Consider the following 23,111-nt stretch of genomic DNA (forward strand, 5'->3'; position numbering starts at 1 on the left):
TATGATAATATATTTAATATATCAATACATCCGTACGGATACGGAAGTGAACACAGTGAGTTTTTTGTGCTACAATTAGGCATGTTATTACTCTTATGTTATATAAATGTTAATGGTTGATTTTTGCAAACCAAGGAAATGGGACATTAAATATGTCAACGTTTCATCGTTTCGTTTTAATTTTATGATATACAAAAAAAAAATCTATTTTTCTACTTTTCCACAATCCCCCACTTTGTTAGTAATAATCTCCTTTTACCTCGGGTTGTCTGGAAGAGAATGGTTAAAGGCAATAAGACCGCCTTTGCATGCTGTCATTGTAACTACTTTTTGTTTAATTTTATATCTGTACTGCTGTTTTTTTTTCCTTTCTTTTACTACGTACCTATAAGTACTTGACTATATTTATGCAAGAACTTATAAATAAATTAAAAAAAATCTTAGGACATTTTGAATATTATATATACATATATATAATATATCTACTCCAGGACACGTCTGTTCCAACGAGCATCGGTCCTGCGACACAGCTGACCAGCCCACTGCCACTTCAACTTGCTAATTCTGTGGGCTATGTCGGTTACTTTCGTTCTCTCGCGGATAGTCTCATTTCTAATCCTATCTTGGAGAGAAACCCTAGCCCGTTTCATTGCACGTTGAGCGACTATAAATTTGTGGACCAGTCCCTTCGTCAGTGTCCACGTCTCGGCTCCGTATGTTAACACAGGCAGGACGCATTGCTCGAAGGCTTTTGTCTTCAAGCATTGCGGGATCTTCGAAGGGAAGACTCGACGAAACCTGTCAAACGCCGCTCAACCCAATCGAATCCTCCTATCGGGCTCCTTCTTGAAAATGGGCTACTGGTTGGTATGGCCTAGGTAAACATAATCATGAACAGCTTCGACCAATACCGGTTTCGGTATGACTTGGTTGTTAAACATAACTTTCGTTTTGTCCAAGTTCATACCGAGACCAACTCGTATGAACTACTGTACCAAAACAAATAGTAAGCGTTATTTTAGGTTTTATTTTAGAGTATTATTATTTTTAATAATTATAATTGTATTCATTTATTAGAACATTTTAATTTTTAAGTGCTGTAATTGTACTTAAGAAGAAAACTTCGGCCGCGTGTCGGAGCTAAGACATACACTTTTTTAGTACTTATTACAATTATTATCAAGAAGTTAGTTTTTTGAAGCATTCCAATGCAAATATCTTATCACATTGTCTGAGATAAAATTAAGTGAATTTTAATTCTAAAATAACAAAAATATTTATTTAAATAATATTACTAAGCGTTGATGTAAATATTATTTTTAAACGACGGAAATATAAACAAAAAACTTAATTTAATAATATAAATATTAAGTTTGATTAAGAACTGTATTGTGATTTTTGTGCTGGGAATGATTGTTGAACGACCTATGTGTAAACCTAATTGTTTTTTTTTGTGAATGTGTAAATTGTACTTTTGTTACATGTTTGTATGGTAATAATAAATTTAAAAAAAGCCCTCGTATACAAACTTTTACAACAAATTTTTAAAAAAAGTACTTTTCAAGTAGGTTTCCAATGTATTTGAACCTGGTTTTTAAAAAAGTATAAACCTTTACACCGTGTTGGATTAAGCTCTGATCCTTCTCCTACGTGGGGAAAGAGACCTATGCCCAGCAGTGGGATATTACAGGCTGAAGCTATAAACCCTTAAATGAAATGATTCATTCGGGATGTAGATTCTGTTAAGAATCACCATTATGACACTCAACAGTTTTATTTTTGAAAAATAACTTTAATATAATATTTAATCAATATACACTATTAGTCATATTATGTCCTGCACGAGTCATAACGTAGGACATATTAGACGTCTATTAAATAACATGACTTTGCTTTTAAAGACTTTTTAATTTTAACTTTAATTGCTTAACTGGTAGTTGTTAAACCATTGTAATAAAAATATATGAAAAGAGGTATTTGCCAACACAGAATAAATAAATAAATAAATATCTATAACATACACACACGCTCGTAATTTACTAAGGTAAGCATTATAATGCTTGTGTTATAGGTAGCAGCCAACTGATATAGTTATTTTTTTGTCGATACACATACATATAAATAACACATACATAAATAAACATATAAATTACACTGCTGTGTGGTTACGGCATTAAAGAATATAGCCACCCCCTCTCTTCCAGTGGGTGTCGTAAGAGGCGACTCAGGGATAACACAGTTCCACTACTACCTTAGAACTTAAAAAGCCGACCGATGGCGGGATAACCACTCAATTGCTGGCTTTGAAATACACAGGCCGAAGACGGGCAGCAACGTCTTCGGTGCGACAAAGCCAACCCTGCGGTCACCAACCCGCCTGCCCAGCGTGGTGACTATGGGCAAAACACATGAGTTCACGCCATTTTTGGCGTGAACTTGTGTAGGTCTGTATCCAATAGTGGACTGCGAAAGGCTGATGTGATGATGGGATGAAAATAAATTACACCCAGACTTGGGGTGGGAATCGAACCAGCAACCATCAGAGTAGAAAGCAGGGCCATTGCAAACTGCGGCAACGGGCTAGTCAAAATAGAAATAGATATCGTTGCCTTAACGGATCCAATAAATGGTCTTCTAGATTGTCAAAGGTATTGTCCACTGACGACCTACATTTATAAAAGACATGAATAGTGAACTCAATTGACTTCCTCTGTGAAGTGATCTTAGACAAGGCATTGCTTGGTGCGTATTGTATAAGTATGTAGCTGTGGCGGTAGGTTAGTGTGCGATGATATTTGTAATAATATACAATATTTAAAGTTGTTATACAAAAGGCAGAAAGCTGTTAATTTCGGAAGTCTGTATGACCGGACTTAAACGCCCGAAAAATGAACGTTTTTTGTTAATTGTGTTGTACCGTTGGAGAATTTAGCTTTATTGTCTAGTTTATTTTTAATACTTGTTTCCAAATAAACATAGTAACATAACCGACTGCTAATTTTTATACAGTAAATTTTTAAGTGTTTACTTATTTCACCTACGTAAATGCAGATCTGTTATAAGAAATCTTGAAAAAGTATGGCATCATCATTGGTGTATGGTACAACAGGAATTATCTTACTCAAAATCTAGAGAATCTTATATACAAAGCCCAATAATTTTTCTCTTGCACTTCTTTTGGTGGGTAAGGTAGCCAGACCTCCTGGAGTTGCACTGGGTTGAAAGTGGAGGTAAGATCGGCAATGAGCTTACGATGCTTCTGGTTTTGGTGCCATTCATAGATCACTGTAAATACGAACTGTACCTACGTTTGTTTGTCACAGTAGTAATATAAAAAAAAGATTAATATTGAATGCTATCCCGCTGGGACCACTAATTTATAGATTAAATTGAACCAAAGAAAAAATTAAAGTTCGTTTAAATAATTTCAATTTATTTTTAATTTTGTCAAGGCTTGTGCATCATCATCATCATGCAAGTGCATCTCCACACGTTATATATACACATATATATATATATATATATATATATATATACGCAACGTCAAACGTAAATGTCATAAGTAAAATTACGTCATTATTTTCCAATGTTTACGCGAATTTTTCTAATTACAATGAAAAAAAAGTTTGGGAATTTATCGCGGTTGATGTTGTTATGCTTAAGTTGTTAATATTGTTTAAGTTTTGTAAATGCCCACGTTTTTGATACTTTACAGCAAGTAGTGATAGTTCGGAATGCAACCATGGTCACAGGAGGACTGAGGTGTCAGACGTCCTAACGTTATAAAGTTATTCGAAGCTACCCTATTTATTTATTTATTTTCATTGAAACAAACAGTATATAATATTTTTTTTTATAAATAGCACATATTTAGTAAATTATCACCAAAACAGTTTCCAAAAATTGTTAACACATAATATATGTTATGTTACATATATATATTTTAATTAGTAATCTCTACGCAGAAAGTCTTAACTGAGTCTTAATTCTGTGATACATTTTGCTTAATAATGATTTAATTATTTTAACAATGGGATCCCAAGCAGATGGTAATGGGCAGCCATCTTCTCTATTGAAATTCGGATTTTTTTAATTCCAATAGCTTCACAGATTAGCAGACATTCTTATAACTTAGGGGAATGAAAAATAGATGTTGGCCGATTCTCAGACCTACCCGATATGCACACAAAATTTCATATTTTATTAACCCTCTTAACCCCCCCCCCCTCCTTATAACTTATGGGTATAAAAACAAGATGTTGTTCGGTTCTCAGACCTATCCGATATGCACACAAAATTTCATGAGAATCGGTCAAGCCGTTTCGGAGGAGTTTAACTACAAACACCGAGACACGAGAATTTTATATATTAGATGTAATGCTGCTCTAAAAAAAGACTCAACGTAAAATCCCTCTCTATATTAGCAAATGACTTGTCTGAAATCTTCATTGGCATTTTTTGTTCCTTTGACGTCAGCGCATGACTTTTTTTTGTTATCGACAGGTAATCAAATACCTACTTCGTTTTTTTTTGTTAGACTTAAGTCGTGCAGAGATTTTCATATACGCTAAATAAGAGGGGAAGATGTATCCAAAGCTGTTTCGTAACTTACAGACAAATAGCATAGATTTTATTTATTAATTATGTCAATCCTCTAATTTCCGAGGATTCAGTGAAATCTACTTTCTTATTTACATAGATGATACTTCAAAAAATTGATATGAAAAATTCCATATTATGTTTTATTTGACTTGAATGAATGAATGAATGAATATGTATGTACATAATGTTTCACTTTAAAAGAATGTTAATATTTGTCAAGGCTTATGTAAAGAGATCTTAAGAATTTTGTTACCATATGTGTTGGAACAGCAAAATGTTCTACATATAATACATATTACTCAGTATTCAACTGGGAATTGAACCCACAATCACCCGAACAAAAAACTGTTAGTCGAAATTTAAATAGTTATTATACACACTATTATGAGGCCTATGTCCAGCAGTGGACTACGATAGGCTGAAGTCATGATGACACATTTTATTTTTAAGGACATCTTTCCCATTCGTAATTATTCATAATTTTTTAAGTTTTTTTATACTTAGTAGAAGGTTAATGAAGTACAAATGAAGAAAAATTTACATATTAATAGATAATAATAATAAAAAAAACTTAAAAACTGTTTAAACTTAAAGCATTTGATAGTTCGAAAGATAGAAAAACGTACCTAATTTAGTCAGCTATGTGTTTTTTAAAAATGAAAATGGGAAATGCGTTATCATCATTCATCATCATAATCATTATTTCACCCTACTGCAGTCCACTGCTGGACATAGGCTTCCACAAGTTCGCGCCAAAAATGGCATGAACTCATGTGTGTTGCCCATAGTCACCACGATGAGCAGGCGGGTTGGTGACCGTAGGTCTGGCTTTGTCGCGCCGAAGATGATACTGTCCGTCTTCGGCCTGTAAATTTCAAGGCCAGCAGTTGGATGGTTATCCCGCCATCAGTTTGTTTTATAAAATACGTTATAGGCAAATTTTATTATAAGTATCCGTTTGGTATCTAGACCAAGCATTGATTCATCAGTAATTGATTCAATTTGACAAATGCCATTGACCTTTGTCTATGAAGTTTCTAAATTAATGAATCAATTATTATTTAACTTACATATAATGTTATTAGAACGATAGCTTCAATATCTACGACAGTTGGCACAGTGGTTAGACGTACTATTTTTTTCCCACCTGTATAATATAAAAAAAAAAAACATCTACGCAAGTGATTTCGTCCATTACTTCTATTTAAGTATATTTTTCAGTATCGACCGGTTAAATGATTTTTTTTATTGATAATGAATCCTTATGGCTTTACCAACTAAGATGTTTTATGTCACTTCGTTGGTTCCATAAGTACTAAGGTTAGGCGTTAACATCACTCCTCTGCTTAATAATAAAGTAATATTTATTACGCTGGGAAATTTATAAAAAAAAAGTAAAAATAAAGTAATATTTATTACGCTGAGAACTTTTACGCAATCCTCCGTCGAGACCGGCGGTCGAGGATATCGTTATACCAGGATAGTTACCGGGGAATAATAATTGCGTTTGACGTTAAAGTTCCATCCAGATCAAACCTTTCGTCTTTCGTCTTCTTTCGTCTAGACATGCTAATTAAAAAATCATATAGTTATATTAGTAGAATTTAAAACATTCGTGATTAATATAAATGTGCTAAATTCTATTTGCCCGTATTTATAGATTTATTACATCCTCAGAATAAGTTCTTTTTGAGAAACATTGTGTAATTTATTAGCAAGTAGGTTAAGTTGTTGTTCAAGGTCTTGTGGTTTTTTCAACTCTCTTTCCATTTATCCATAGTCACTGATAATATAAATATACAAACCCACGAACCTATACACTCTTACTAATTGGTTATGTTACAAGAAGTCGTTAATTTATATGAATTGGTACAAATATAATTTTTTACTGGAACTTTTTAAAATTAACAGCGAGCGTCTTAACCTTTTTCTATATTTAAAAAAAATCTTGACTATGAAACGGATAGATATTTTTTATTAAGCTTTTAATTATTCTCGGCATTACTTTTTTGTGACGTACAATTTCGTGGTATCGCTGTGATTGACGGACAACAATACACGATCTTAACTAAAGAACGAGATGGTAATACTGTAAACTTTTTGTACAGGAAACGCTTCTCATTTTATTTGTAAATACATTAAATTCACACGAATTTAATATTAATTATATAAAATAATATTATAAACAATTACATTTACAATAGGAGTTTAGTGAGAGATTATTAAAAGAGCCAAGGAAATATAGGAAATAACGAGAAATAAATAAAAAGTAATTTTTAAATTTTAAAATTAATTATTTGTCACGTTGGCCTTGAATTTTCAGCCAACACGTTCGCAATTTATTGTATTAACTATTTGTATTAACTGAAGTAGAAATTAAACAATATTTATCCATAAAACAGATGGATGAAGGTCGTTTCTAGTTCCGATCTTGGAACATAAAATAAACGACCGATTGATGACGTACGTATGACGTATGACTTGCTGCTATGTCACGATGAAATTACTGCTTCACTGTTTGCCTTTAATGTAATATATAATGTTGTAAAATTTACATACTGATATTAATACTTTGAAAGTGTATTGACACAGTGGTCACTGTTTCAACTGATCAAATCTCGCTTATTACATTTTGTATGGGTTATATTTGTCGTGTTCTGAGTTTGTGTTAGAATTCGGTTCTTCCATGGTTTTTTCCTACCGGGAGCTGGAGCGTGACGAGATAAATTGATTATATTTTACAAGCTTACCCGATGAATTTCGTATTGGCATATCTTAACGTGAATATTAAATTTTCTTTTATATAAATCCTGTTCTAACAATAACGAAAACAAAAAAAATAATAATTATGCAATCTAGTGCAGTGTTTCGGATTCGAAATTTATGTATACACTAGTTGTGCCCACGAAATCGTCCGCGTTAAATGGTGATTTTGGACACCATTTTTCGGATTTTTTGTTTATCTATGATCATAAATACCGTCGTTTGGGTATTTACATGCTCAACGTGATTCTTTAAATTGGCATAACTTTTTTATTTATGCATCGATTGCCATGAAACAAACAGTGCTGAGTGAAGCTTACCACAATATATTAGTGAAAACTACATCTAAATTGGGTAAGACGTTTCTGAGATTAGCATGCCCAAACGCACAGAAAAACAGACAAAAATTCGAATAATCATTGTTTTCGGTGCTATTTGCATTGATAAAGGTCTCCCGCGTCCGTTTCCGGATTCCGCAAAGCATCTTCCATGTTCAGACAGCCACCCGTTACCTTTTGATTATATGTATTGATGATATGCAAATATTATACAACTGCTCCGGTTAGTGGTGCGAGTATCCTCGGGATGGATATTTTTTTCCGGTTTAGACGTTCTGTCCTAGTGGGTCTCCCCATCATGCCTTGAAGAGCACGTTAATCTGTCGGTCCCGGTTGTTATCATAAATACCTGATATCAATCATTACTCATAGTAGGAAACATATCCGTCAACCCGTAATGGAGCAGTGTGGTGGATTAAGCTGCGATCCTTCTCCTACATTGTGAAATAGGTTTACGCCCAGCAGTGGGATGTTAAAGGCTGAATGCAACTGTATTAATATTAAATACTTCCTATCATAAAAACCGTGTTATAAATTTACCACGATTTTCTGGAAAACGCAAATCTTTCCGACATTGAACTATAAAAGATTTAAGTACAATTGCTAAATTAGTCGCATAGTGAAGGATGTACTTCATTTATTCATCCATTATTACTTCTTTGAGGCGTATCATGACGATTGTAATTTACATGTAACAACATCCTTTTTACTCTCCAGAAGAAGTAATCTGAGTATTTTTAAGCGTGTCTATTTTTGGATCTATAGTGTTTTTCTTGGATTAGCTTAGTTTTTTTGTAGCGGTCAGCTCTTAATTTTTGGTTTAAGCGTTGTGTAAATATTGGGATGTGTTTAATTAGCAATAGCTTGCAATTTTTACAAGACAAGCAGACACTTGAATTATATTTGTATAGTAATGTTGAGGTTTGATCTTCTGACTGACTGACTGTAAGACAAGCAATCATAATATTATCTACAAAAATGAATGGACGCTTCATAGCTCAGCAGCAAGAACATCGGATGGGTCCAAAAACACAAGACAGACATATAAAATGTATATAAATAAATATTCATAAGTTTAAATATACACACACCGTCATCTGTTCCTATGGTAGTCCAGCATACGCTTCAGCCTATAATATCCCACTGTTGGTCATATATATGTTGGTCTTTCCCCATGTGGGAGAAAGATCAGAGCTTAATCCACCATGCTGTTCCAATGCGGATTGGCAGATATATACTTTGAGTAACGATTGCTATCGTCTATACATGACAACAACCGAGTCCGACAGCTTAACGTGCTGCCCTAGGCGCGGTGGGGAGACCGACAATGATTAACAACCAGACTGGAAATAAATATTTGTATAAGCTTGTGTTTATCCGAATCGAACTACGAACGACGCCGCGTTGGCGCAACGGTTACAGCCGTGGATTGTATCTGTTGCGCTGGCGGTTGCGGGTTCGATCCCCGCACATGACAAACATTTGTATTGGCCATACAGGTGTTTGCCGTGGTCTGGGTGTTTGTGCAGTCCTTGTGGGTCTCCCCACCGTGCCTCGGAGAGCACGTTAAGCCGTCGTTCCCGGTTGTTATCATGTACCTGATAGCGATCGTTACTCATAGTAGGAATATATCCGCCAACCCGCATTGGAGCAGCGTGGTGGATTAAGCTCTGATCCTTCTCCTACATGGGGAAAGAGGCCTATGCCCAGTAGTGGGATATTACAGGCTGAAACGTATCCGATTCGAACTAGCGACCGTCGGCGTTTAGGCACCACCAATACGGAACTCGCATCATTACACCTAAGCAAGGTTGATATAGATAGGTACATATTTTTGCCACCAGAACAGTCAGATGATACGAATTTTTAAATAAATTTATAAATATTACATAAAACGAAGCTGCATGCAACATAAACGTCCAGATTACTACAAACACCTAATAAAGTCTATACAAATATATCTTGTTTGGTGATCTAATATGTTATCGGCTAATCGCTATCGTCACAGTAAATAACGTCCTCGTCAAAATATTTGCAAATGTATCGGTAATGTAAAATTATAATGATTTATTTAATTCGCTAGTTATGTTTTGAATCGGTTTGGTCTCCAAAAACGAGAATCAATGTTAATTTTATGTATGTTCAAAGAATTGATTCGAAGCGGTTATTACCAGTTTACTGTATAATTAATACATTAAATAAATAGTACTATTTTATCTAGAATTTTTTTTTATGTCACCTTGTTTTTCATTCATCTTTTGAAGTATAATTAATTTATTAGTCGGTCACAAAGCTCAGGCTATGTTGTCATGTAATTTTTTATACATATGTATAAGCAATATTATAGACACAGTTATGGGTGACCTGTCTGTTGTTCTTTATATGTTCAAGTAGATTGTCCAGTATACCTTCAATCTACTGAAATGAATAACAGAAATGTGAATCTTAAAGAAAAGGCTTAAATCATTCTGAATTTTTTTTATTAAAAACGGTATAATATAATATATTTATATTGTATATATTATATGTTGTAAAAAGCATAATTTATTCAAATTTTATTTGCAATAAAACTCCAATAACTTTTCTTAATAAGAGTTGAGGTCTTTATCCATTGAGGCGTTAAAATTACGGTAGGCTCTGTTGGTTAAGTTTTTTGTTTATATTTTTTTTAGACAACGCGTTAGTGCAATGGTCACAACATCTGTAAGTTACTGGCTTTAGCTCTCTCAGGTTCAATTTCCACACATGGCAAACGTTAGTAGAGGCTGTAATTACATAATTAATATATCACTCATGTATTGGTATGAGTAAATTGTAATTTAATGTACTTAAGGGAAAAAATAGGATAAAGAAAAAAAAAAAAAAAGAAAAAATCAACTTACTAATAATAACATAGGTTAAGTGTATATTGTAAGTAGGCCAAGTAGGTCATAAGTGAACATATACGTTAACTAGAAAATAAGTGTACATATATTATAGATAGCAAGTAAGTGTATATATAAAAATAGACAATAATAATTTAGATAAGGCGCAATATAATAAAATAAAATAAATAATAAAAAAGAAAAATAACATAAATAAACTATGTCTTTTTGCATGTAAGATATAAGATATTAAGTTAGCATAATTTTGGTCGGTGGACTCACGTCTGCATTAGGGATACTAAGATAGAATAATTAGTTCTCTTAATGTAAGCTGCAGAAGTGTACCAAGTAAACGATCACTAACAAAAATAAAAATCGGAATGACACAAGCATGGCCATTATAAGACTGTGGACATAACTTTATAAAAAAAAGTACTGTGCAAGGTGGTTTCACTAGCATTAATTTGAGAAAACATACTAAAATGTTATATAGCTTAGCCTCCATCGATAGTTGGACTATCCAGCACAACATAATCAATCTATACAAATAAATAAAATTGGAGTGTCTGTTTGTAATATTATAATAAACGCTTTTTACTAAACGCATATAGATGTATACACGGTATATATACCAAAATATTTTTTTTATAATTTTTGTCTGTTTGTCTGTCTGTCTGTCTTTCTTTTTGTTCCGGCTAATCTCTGAAACGGCTGGACCGATTTTCACGGGACTTTGACTGGCAGATAGCTGATATAATAAGGAGTAACTTAGGTAACTTTTATTTTAGAAATTTATTTATTTTAGAACTCTGCGAACTGAACGATGACTTTTTGTTGAATCCGACGAAGTCGCGGGCACAGCTAGTATGACATAAAATAGCGAAGACAAAGTAAATACGTATAAATATATGGACCTATTATTCTTATTTTCAGTTAATCTCGCCATTCTCTCCAGTGGTATGAGCTTGTCCTGGCCATCACCAGTTCTCGTGAAACTACGGAATCCTACTGAGACACCACTACCAGAACCCATCACAGATGAAGAGGGATCATGGATCGTCTCTGCTGGATTCTTATGTTGCTTAGTTTGTAAGTTTGTTATAAAAAATATTTTATTGCACGTACTAACTATATTTTTCGATACGGATATTTTCAACATTATTTTGACAGAACTGTTTCTAATTTTATATAGTAAGAAGTGATTGATTTGATACATGATTTCCATATTACCTGTAAAGTCTTGAGTTGAAGTCGAGTCTTGAATAATCTCACTTCCAAGAATTATAAGACGCTTACAAAAACATCCGGGACATAAAATACACGTAGTCAATAAAATTAATATTGTAATGTATCATAAATGTAACAACTGCTAGCAAACCTTAATAAATAAATTAAATAAAAACGTGTTCTTCAAAATAACGCGAGGAAGACACACAAGAATAAGTATTCAAACAATATTCACATCGTTAATGAACTTAGAAAATTACCATGACAGTCGATAAAGGCCAGAACCACCGTCAAAAAACTATTGTGAATTTGTAACATACAATGGTAACTGTGACCTTTTAGCTATATTGACAGAGGTCAATGCAATCGGCTCGGCTACCAGACGACATTTGTTGGTCACGTAATTTCATTTATTTCTCGGACAATCTTTCTTTGTGACTAGAGGAAATCATTGATTTGAAATGATTATGCTACTTTCAATATATATATAATATATTAGAATAAACAGTTAGACTGATTTTTTTAAAACTATGTTATGTGTACTTTCTTGATTTAGATTTATAATAAGAATTCAAAGATGGTGTTATAATCGACTTCTAGAAAAGTTTACATTAACTGCCACAATTAGAAGACTTATTTTAAAACTTTAATTAATCATCATAAAATTGTAATATAAAAAAAATATTTATTAATTATTATTTATTCTTTTAGCAAATATTTTCGGCGGTATGCTGCTAGATGTCATCGGTAGGAAGTACTGCATCTTGTTGGCTATGCTGCCGAAGTTACTAATTTCGTTCATACTCATATTCGCTAACAGAGTATGGATGTTCATATTTTGTAGAGCAGTTATGATGATGACAGATTCATTAGTATACATGGTCGTTCCTGTTTACGCTTCTGAAATTGCTTGTGTAAGTATAGCTTCCAAAATTACTGTAATTTTAAAATTATCGTCTAATGTCTCATTTATGCTATTATTCAATTTAAGTTTAAGCAAATAATTTCAGTACTATATGCTACTTTTATAAATTACATAACATTTGTAGTTCTTTCGATTATGAAAACAATTGTAGTACATATTATTAAAAATGTATAAAAGTAAACATTTTTGAATATCATATCAAAAATTGACCGCTCCAGCGGGATTCGAACCCGCGTCTCCGACTGACCGTGTCGGAGACGCGGGTTCGAATCCCGCTGGAGCGGTCAATTTTTGATATGATATTCAAAAATGTTTAGAATTCCTAATGTGTGGGTACACAAAAATAAAATCGTACATATGTATAAAAGTATTTTTAATTGAATTCATCGGGATGGCTATAGTCCTGTTTTTTTTTTTTGGTTTTGATACATAGTTCGTTAGAACTTATCACCGTATATAATGTTTCTTCGTCATAGCTAAAACCCCACCAAACCATCACTGAAGTCGGATAGTGCCCACGTTGTACTCTGTTGACTTATTGGGAAGCTCGAAGAGCTTTGAGCATAAATACGGTCAATTCGTTTGTTAAAATATTGCTCAGTCGTAAAAGAATTCTCATCTGTAAAGAAAAATTTTCCGTGACCTCCCTTTGCGTACCGCTTATATAGTTATTTTGATTTTACCCACTTTTCTTACATTATCAGTTAAGAAATAACCTGTGCGTCTCTTGTAGGCTGCAAATTCTAAGTCATCTTTTAAAATACGCGACATGGTTCTAGGTGCTATCTTCATCTCCCGACATAAAATCTTTTGTTTTCGGACAGGATTTCTTCGAATTCCTTCGCGTGGATGCAGATCTTTTTCTGACACAAACAGAGGAAGTTTCATTGTATCTATCAATAGCCCGGTACACAAACATTTGTCTAATACCAAGCTTATGGAAAGTTTCAAGAATTGTATTTGCAGCGATTCGGTTCTCTTTATCACCCCACTCCATTTTAATATCACAAAATATTTTACAATGTGTTGGCGCGAAAATGAGAAAACACAATGAACAATCATATAAAAATAACAGATTCCAAATTCAAATTTAATTGAGGTAGGGCACAGCAGGAATTTTCTGCTCAAAATCTGGAGCAGCCTGACTGGGGTAGTACCTCGATCTTACAGAAGATCACAGCTAAATAATACTGTTTTCAAGCAGTATTGTGTTCTTGTTGGTGAGTAAGGTGACCAGAGCTCCTCGGGGGATTGGGGATTGGGTCGGCAATGCGCTTGCGATGCCCCTGGTGTTGTAGGCGTCTATAAGCTACGGTAATCTCTTACCAGCAGGTGAGCCGTACGCTTGTTTGCCGACTTAGTGATATATATAAAAAAACAATATTTTGTTTATTTTTAATTATACAGTATTTAATAGCCTATGTATACACTACTACTAACTAATAGTTTCCTTAAATATGATTTTATTTCAAAAAGCGAATGTTTTTATTTCCAGAAAGACAATCGCGGCGCGTTAGGCACGTTTCTTCAAATATTCTCGTCACTGGGTATTGTAGTAACACTAGGAGTGGGACCTTTTCTATCCTACACCATCTATAGCGTGGTGTTGACGGCAACGATAGCTGTATGCACTATACCTTTAATTTTTCTACCGGATACGCCTTTCCATCTATATGCTAAAGGTGGGTTATATAAATTTGAAAAACTCTTACATGCATAATTACAAAGATATAATCCGATAAAAACTTCTTCAATGCGATAAAAATTTATTCTTTAGATACTGTCTGCATTATAATAAAATTTGTTGTAGATAGTTAAAGTGGGAATTTGGTATTCTAACAAGAGAAGATCGTTTTCTATAAAAATGAATTTAATGTTACAGGTCGCATCGATGACGCTATGAAAGTGTTATCTTCAATAAGAGGATCAGAAGAAAAAGCCAAACAAGAGATGGAAGAATACAGATCTAGTAAAAATAATGAAGAAAAGTCTGCCAAAATGGCGTTATTCAAGAACCGGATGTTTTTGAAATCCGTATCCTTAGGAATTTTAGTAGTAGGAGGAGCACAGCTCACGGGATTTAATGCTGTGCAATTTTATTTACAAACTATTTTAGAGTCTACACAAACTAGCGTTAAGCCTGAAATTGCGTCCGTTACTATTGGCATAATTCAAATGTTGGCTAGCTTTTTCACAACTCCGATTACAAGTCGGTTCAATAGGAAGACAATATTGTTAACATCTCTTTCGGGAATATCCTTTGGAATGGTAAGTTATGTAATCTATATTGGATTTACACTAAAAGTTGCTTTTTTACCTATCATCTATTACGAAATTGTATCCATCAATTCAGGTAAAATTTAGAAATCAATACACAAAAAAAAATTGTCAAATACCCTATGGGTATATCTATAGGATCAAACTTTGTGTTGGGGATCGAGAACACTCACAACACAGATGCAAATGCTCAGACAAGTACAAACATCTACAGCTATCAAAGCTCTGCTCCGACCTGTAACTTTGACAGTTCCAATACTGCCGTCTAAGTCCAGAGTGTTGAAATTCAGACTTGAGCTAATATTAGGATATTTAGAGGAATAATATCAAAATGTAATAATTATAACAACTTTCCACATTCTTTTCCAGTTGGGACTCGGTGCGTTTTTCAAGACAATCGAAACAGAGGGCTACAAAATTACCGGCTTTATGAACTACTTACCAATGATATCATTGATACTGGTCATATTCTGTTACTGCGCTGGTTAGTATTTTTTCAATTTATTGGCCAATACATAACAAATACATTATACTTTGCAAGTATCACGAAAGCCTCGCGGGTTTATCTGGGTACAGAGAGTCACTCAGTTAATTCCGTTTGTTTTTTTTCCGTTTTGTTGTTCTGCAGTGTATTGAAGTATCCCATAAACACCCTGCTAATAACCTAAGACCTCTTCCCCTATGACTACGGGGAGTGGATAGAATCTTAAATCACCATGACGTGGTTAGTAGTTATTGTCATAAATCCCCCGAAATATGCAGTTGACATTTTACTTTACTGCTGAATATAACTAAATAATAAGTTAAGTGCTATAAAACTGAATTGCGCTAGCCCAAAGTTCAATCTATGGCTGCTAAGCTATATTGAGATCAGGATCTGTCTATATACTGTAGTTCATTTGGTTAACTAATTTAAACTGCTTTTGTTAATCTTATCAACTATCTTAAAGAGCATAAAAGCTTCGTCCTGTGGATTACACGGTTTTTGCTGTTCCGTTTTTTGCAGTTTAAATATAGCCTATATATTATTCAGTAATAACGTAGCATTCTACTGGTAAAAGAATTTTCAAAATTGGTCCTGTTCTTTTTAAGTTTATCCAATATCTACAAACAAACACAAAATCAAACCTTTCCTCTGTATGATATTAGTGTAAATAGTAAAGATGGTTTATTTGTTTTTGCGCGTTATACACAGATAAATTTTATTATTCTTATTTTTTTTGTTTTCAAATTTTTCAGAACCATATGAATTTTAATATTTTCAACTAAATTCTGTTTTAGAATACTAATTATTCGTTATGCATTTCGTTTCTTATTTAGAATTATTATCCGTTAATATATTTTTTTTTCAACAGGTATCGGTTCGTTGTTATGGGTGATAGTAACAGAAATCTTCGAGGGACCAGCCAGGGCATTAGGTTTTTCTATAAGCGTGAATTCAACATCTATACTCGTATTTTTAACAACCAAATATTTAGCAACAATGATTTCAACGGTAGGACCAGCTGCAACATACTGGTTCTTTAGTTGTATGTGTGTATTAGTTGGAACTTTAATATACATTTTCTTACCTGAAACTAAAGGTAAGACGTTTGGTGAAATCCAGGAGGCATTGGGTGTCAAAAAAGCTGTCGTTAAAGATAAAACTGCTGATGGAAAAAAGGAAAAGAGTAACGTGTAATTAACATCATTATAGAAAATTATAGTTTAAAACAAAAGGTTACGAAAAATAAACGTTTTTCATTTCGTTTTCGTAGATTAAAAGAAAAAAGTTTCCGAAATTGGATTTAATGTCTCCTCAAAATTTATTAACAGTTTTAATGTCTGGACTTATTTTTTGTCTCGAAGGAACATATTTTATGTACAAAGATCCGCCCAACAATGCCATTACATGCATTCTGGAAAACTAGATCTAAAACGGACCCAAAAAAATACATTTTTAACACAACATTTTTATTATATTCATTTGAAACTCGATTGGATACATCAAATAAAAGCACTCTATAATAATTTAATTTATATTCGGAAAAGAGACTTTTTAGGAAATACTTTTAATACCTAGTTTTATAAATATATCAATAGTCGATATTTTTTGTTAGACGCAAATATAGAAATGGTGTTTTTATAGAAGATAGAGGAAAATAGGCTCTACTTCTCTTTTTTCTTATTTGTTGTTCGTTTGTCAAACTTTAATGAGTTCAGTGATCTCTGCGACATTTAATACTGCAAGGAACGTAAAACTTTCTTATTGAACTCAGCTTCATTTTTGTATGTTAGACAATATACATTTGTGTAAACGTGATAAAAAAACAGTATTTTTTTTTAATTTATAAAATAATGTTTGTTAAACTATTGTTTGTTTATTATTAGAAAGGCAGTATTGGCTAGAGATGCGAATAGTGATTTGGCTAATTGCCGAATATTCGGCTACGTTCTTTGACGAAGTGACAAATAATCGGCGACCGAATATTTGGCAGATATGTGCATTTCGTACGTGTCAATGGCGGACATTTACCAGTGTTGGTCAGCAATCGCAAAAAGTATCCAATACTGAAATCGTTTTGTCTTCTTGCTGTGGTATTAGTGTTGTCAATAAGTTCAAAAACCATGTTCAATAGATTTAAAGCTCCTAAAAATATGAGCCACAGCTCATTGGTCCAGAATGACGTCTAAGAAAACAGATCGGAAGGATTTTCTAGCATGCAAAAATTGCAAAAGCTTTGGACAAATAATTTTTTAGGAGCCTATCTCTATATAACACGTTTTTTTAACCTGTTTCTTAGACTATGATGTATAGTTAGAGCCCATTTTCAAAAACGGGTACTATTTAAAGAAATGAGCAATGTTTTCATTAATTAAAACGTACTACTGATGGATTTGTAATATTAACCATTTACGATAAAAACAGATACTTTTTCATTTTTGTGTTTTAATTAAGTCTTCAATATTTGACCAAATAGCATTAGTATCTAGGTACGCTAATACAAACCGAATGGTAGCCGAATATTTGTATATAGTTTATCAAAAGAAATAAGCATACCAAATAATTTTCTTATTTAAAGACTTTACATCAAATGTTATTCAGTTGAGGTTATTTATTTTTAAGGAATGCACAGAAATAAAATCCAAGATTCCATCTAGAGTTAATATTTTGAGTTGACAGTGAAAAGCGTGTGTTACCGCTTTTTGTCACGAAATAATATAAAACGTCAATTATAAAAGTTAACTCTAACCCGTGAGCTGGGTTTTATTTTTGATCACACTATTAATGTAAAATTAAGTATAATTATAATAATTTACAAATATACATTTTAAGTTATATATTAAATGAAAATTGTATATTATTATTTATTAATAAATAAAATGACGATAACTGTATAAAAGGCACCTTTATTTTACAAAATGTATGTATAAAATAAAATCGTATTATTATACTTAATAAACAAAATCACAAAGTTTTGGATTTCAAGACAGCCTATTACTTATTATCTAGACATACTTAACCGTATTAATGCTATGATACCACATAAAGCTAACATAAGCTATGTACAGCTACCCGACAGAGCTCTGAGCTCGATTTACCTAAACCAAAGCGAAAGTTTGTCCACAGCGCCATCTATTGGGTCATAACAATAGACATTGGGCGATAATAAAATTACAATCGCTATTCCCCCCCCCCCCCCCCTCCACAAAACTTTATAAAACTGTACAAGAGTCAGCGTGCACTACGAAGCGATGAGTTAACTAAATATCATCAGGTTATCGCGTAATAAGAATTTTGTGAATGGCCTTCTGCAATATCTTGCATTATAATTCAAATTAGGGCAGTTTTATAATATTTATGTTAAATTGTTTGTGGAATACTGCAGCGCACGCTACCTCAAATTGAATCTAGATGACGAATGATTCTCAAAAAAAAAATCGTATTAATTCCTAAGTTTATGTACAATATTGAGCAAATCTAGAAATATATTTTAATTTTATTTAACTTAATTAGGCGGTGGTTAATCCATAATTAAGTTACATCTAAATGAAAAATACCTTTCAATTAATTAGACATAGAAAAATGTGAAAATGTAGAAATTTTATTTCAAAAAGGGTCTCTAGAAGCTCCAGGTTAAAAAATTCATTTGGACCTATTATTGACTACGTTTTTCTATACTTTAATCGTAGAAAGCAAAGTATTAAAGCACCAATTATCCACGCGACGCTGATGATAAACCCAATGTAGATGCTAGGATGTGTGATGGGTGAACCCTTCTCCATCAGATCTCGTAAGGATATAGCGGGTAGAGTGAAAGGGAGGCCATAGGACACGATTCGGAGGACTTCCGGCATTCCTTCAATTGGCCACATAATTCCTGTAAATAATAAATACTAATAAATATTGTATGATTCCCACCTAAAAAATTAACCAAATTCTGATATTGTACATTGTTCGGTCTATTTGTATAGTAAAAAATATTACAACAAGCTAAATTAGATTTTAATTAAATTTGTGATAAAAATGTAATATGCTATTACTTTTAAAACCATTCCAATGAATTTCCTGCTTATAATATGGAGCAGCTCGACTGGAGTAGTACCTCGGAAGAGTAGTACCTTACAGAAGATCACAGCTAAATAATACTGTTTTCAAGCAGTATTGTGTTCCTGTTGGTGAGTAAGGTGACCAGAGCTCCTGGGGGGATTGGGGATTGGGTCGGCAACGCGCTTGCGATGCTTCTGGTGTTGCAGGCGTCTATAAGCTACGGCAATCGCTTACCATCAGGTGAGCCGTACGCTTGTTTGTCGACCTAGTGACATAAAAAAAACCATACCACAGTATTCAAATAGTGGTGTACTTTGTGCTATATTCTGAGAATTTCTGCTTTCAAATTTATTTCAAAATTATAAACGTCTCTCAAACTAAACAAACAGTAAAGCATAAGAAAGAAAAAACAAAGTTAAAAAGCGGCATGTAATCATAGAAGTGTATTTCCGTCGATACTGACCGCACAGCAGTATCATGGGGTAGAAGCTGCCGGTAGCGATGTAGAAGGACAGCGTGTAGCTGGAGCAGAGCACGGACAGCAGGAAGCCGTAGCACATGCCGCCCAGCCCCTGCAGGAACAGCAGCGCGCCGCACGTCCACAGCGAGCCGCGGATGGGCAGCCGGTAGCCCACGAACGCCACCAGCATCATCTCCACCGTCTGAGGCAGGGCGTGGCTCTCGATCTTACTCATTATTGAGGTAAGCATGTATCCCACAATTCAATACAATCCTTTACATCTGCTTTGTGGACTTTCGCAAAGCATTTGATACGGTCATATCGACACACATCTCTAGAAATGAAAACTCGATGGAGAAACTAGTGGTACAGGGCCAGGTGGAAGGCAAGAGAGCAGGCGGTCGGACGCCAACCCGCTGGATAGACGTCATCACAAGGGCTACTGAGTCCACCATGGTCCAGTGTACTCGCGACGCCTCCAACAGAGGGAAATGAAAGCACATCGCCGGGAGAGCTACCCTCGAAAATATTATCGACCCACCAAACACCCCACTATGTACCTCGTCAGCGCAGCCACGACCACTCTGACAAGAGTGTGCGACTAAGAAGAAGATGTATCCCACTCAAAATCTGGAGCAGCCCGACTGGGGGTAGTATCTCGACCTTAGAGAAGATCACAGCTAATAGCACCGGTCTCAAGTAGTGTCGTGTCTCTGTGGTGGGTAAGGTGACCAGATCTCTTGGGGAAGATTGGATGGAGGTGGGGTCGGAAACGCGCTTACGATGCTTCTGGTATTGCAAGCATCTATAAGCTACAGTAGCCCCTTACCGTCAGGTGAGCAGAGAACGCTTGTTTGCTGACCTACTTGTAAAAAAAATCTGATCTGATTGATGATGAGAGCCTAGGTGAGCCTATCTTCACTTTTCATGTTACAAGTGGTATTGAGCCAAATTATATATAATAGCTATAGAAAAACTATTCTGCTGATCTGAGAAGGCCTGATATGATAATAAAATTTGACAGTGGTAATATTTCACTGCTAGAACTTTCAGTTCGTTTGCTTTTTTTTGAGTAAGTCAGTGGTAGTGATTTGGATCCGACGATGAATAAATGGAAAGTAATTATACGTTGAATTTAATTCCGTTTAGGTTAACAAAGCTAAGATATTCCAAATATAGAAACTATACACAAATTATTTTGATTACAATAGAATATGACAATAATTAAGAAAATTGATAAACATTATGTTCTGTTAACAATCAGTAACGTTAGCCATATTACTGGATAGTGTAAACGGTTAGGTAGGTTGGTTCCTCTTTGATAAAAAGGAATACAGAAACTTTACAGGCTACGTTTAGATCAAATGCAAGTTGGAAACCTAATGATGTTTTCCTTAAAAATCAAACACAAAGCGCATTTTATACTGAACTATTGGTCGCCGTAGTAAAATCTTCACAAAAACAGCAACAGTGATACCTGCAGCCGCGTCGGCGCAACGGTCACAGCCATGGATTGTACCTGTTGCACTGGCGGTTGCGGGTTCGATCCCCGCACATGACAAACATTCGTATTGGCCATACAGGTGTTTGCCGTGGTCTGGGTGTTTGTGCAGTCCTTGTGGGTCTCCCCACCGTGCCTCGGAGAGCACGTTAAGCCGTCGATCCCGGTTGTTATCATGTACACCTGATAGCGATCGTTACTCATAGTAGGGAATATATCCGCCAACCCGCATCGGAGCAGCGTGGTGGATTGCTCTGATCCTTCTTCTACTTGGGGAAAGAGGCCTGTGCCCAGCAGTGGGATATTACAGGCGGAAGCGAATACCTGCAGCAGGATGACGAAGGACTGCAGCAGGATGTGCACGTGCAGCATCTCCCTGGGCCGGACGCCGGCCACCGCGCTGCGCTCCCACACGCCCTCCAGCCGGTCCGTGATCATCAGCGTCGACGTGATGATGGCCGCCAGGAAGTACACGATTCTGTAACCCACGACTACACTGGACCGGCCGCGACACTACCGAACGTCTTGGGACTTCTGAACAGGTCTACGACTTACGAAAGGTTCCATCTGCAGTTGACGATGAAAGACGATTGATTTCAAATGAGACTATATCAAATCAAATAAAATCAAAAATTGAATCGTAATTTTACAAATTTAAATTATTTTTGTTTTAGATAAAGTAATTACAGTTAAAGTAAAACTACCGCCGATTCAGAATGTACTTTCTTTAGAGAAAATATCGGCAAGAAACTCCACAGCTACTCTATTAAAAACCTGTATTTTATCAAAAGTCATATGGCACATGTTGTTTTGTTTTCATGGCATACAAAACTAAGTTGTTTGTTTTAAACTATTATTTTATTCATGATAAGGCATCGTTAACATCGGCACAATTTACTGTTTTACTACCAACTTTAAAAATAAACGATATATCATCACCAAATAATATACTATAAGATAAATATTGTTAATATAAAATAGCAGATCGTTTATGTATGTTAGAAAAAGAAAAGGAGCTAGAGTTGATCCCTATTAAACGCCCTTTTAGAGCACAGAATTAGAAGACTTCGTTCCCTTTATTTATACATGTTGAATTCTATTATTAAGTTATAAAGCAATGAGATTAAGAGCTTTACCACTAATACCGTGGTTGTAGGTCGTTATCAAAATATGTTTTATTAACCTTATTTTCTTAATTTACTATTTGTGGATGCGGAGGAACGAGGTGTTGAGTTCCTCGTCCCCCATCGAAAAGGGAGGATCCTCCAACCAGACGGGTGTTGTGTCTGGCGGGCTAACGCACCGACGGTTGTTGTCGGGACCTTGTATATATACTCAATCACTTTGATACCTTTGATAGCGCGATGTAGGATACGTCAGTTTTCTCTAGTTTGTATGCCGCGCAATAGATGTCGCTACAACTATTTTATGTCTAAAGGTTGGATGTTTCTTTAACCACTATAAAACCGTTATTAGAGACTTGAAAGATAATATTACTTATAAAATTTAAACAATTTCATATTTAGAGACATTATAATTCACTTATTTTAGAATTTTGAAAAAAAAATGTATTGGATGCAGGTGTAATCGCAAAAATTAATATCGTATTAATTTTAATATTAT

At 34.4% G+C, this 23,111-nt stretch overlaps 2 protein-coding genes across 2 annotated transcripts in view; one reads left to right on the plus strand and one right to left on the minus strand.

Moving 5' to 3' along the window:
- The first annotated feature begins 8,681 nt into the window (after positions 1-8,681).
- Positions 8,682-17,151, plus strand: LOC123664945 (facilitated trehalose transporter Tret1-like). The gene is made up of 7 exons (XM_045599311.1): positions 8,682-8,754; positions 11,501-11,656; positions 12,506-12,708; positions 14,215-14,401; positions 14,602-14,987; positions 15,366-15,480; positions 16,352-17,151. Exons 1-7 carry the CDS (start codon positions 8,682-8,684, stop codon positions 16,675-16,677), a joined length of 1,446 nt encoding a protein of 481 aa, XP_045455267.1. The 3' UTR covers positions 16,678-17,151.
- A 1,219-nt stretch (positions 17,152-18,370) lies between these two features.
- LOC123665039 (ABC transporter G family member 20-like) overlaps positions 18,371-23,111 on the minus strand; it is a 45,297-nt gene continuing 40,556 nt past the window's right edge. The window contains exons 13-15 of the mRNA XM_045599395.1: positions 21,813-21,966; positions 19,991-20,189; positions 18,371-19,357 (exon numbers count right to left, since the gene is read on the minus strand). Coding sequence (XP_045455351.1) covers positions 19,143-19,357; positions 19,991-20,189; positions 21,813-21,966 — 568 coding nt within the window. The 3' untranslated portion in view covers positions 18,371-19,142. The remainder of the gene's footprint in view (positions 19,358-19,990; positions 20,190-21,812; positions 21,967-23,111) is intronic.

This window comes from Melitaea cinxia, chromosome 23 (assembly GCF_905220565.1).
Source record: "Melitaea cinxia chromosome 23, ilMelCinx1.1, whole genome shotgun sequence".
Classification (NCBI taxonomy): Eukaryota; Metazoa; Arthropoda; class Insecta; order Lepidoptera; family Nymphalidae; genus Melitaea; species Melitaea cinxia.

Bases quoted from the DNA above. Each gene is read 5' to 3' on its own strand.
- LOC123664945 (XM_045599311.1), top strand. From the start codon at position 8,682: ATGAATGGACGCTTCATAGCTCAGCAGCAAGAACATCGGATGGGTCCA. The intron at 12,709-14,214 runs GTAAGTATAGCT...TTTTATTTCCAG, and splicing joins ACGCTTCTGAAATTGCTTGT to AAAGACAATCGCGGCGCGTT. The intron at 14,402-14,601 runs GTGGGTTATATA...TTAATGTTACAG, and splicing joins TTTCCATCTATATGCTAAAG to GTCGCATCGATGACGCTATG.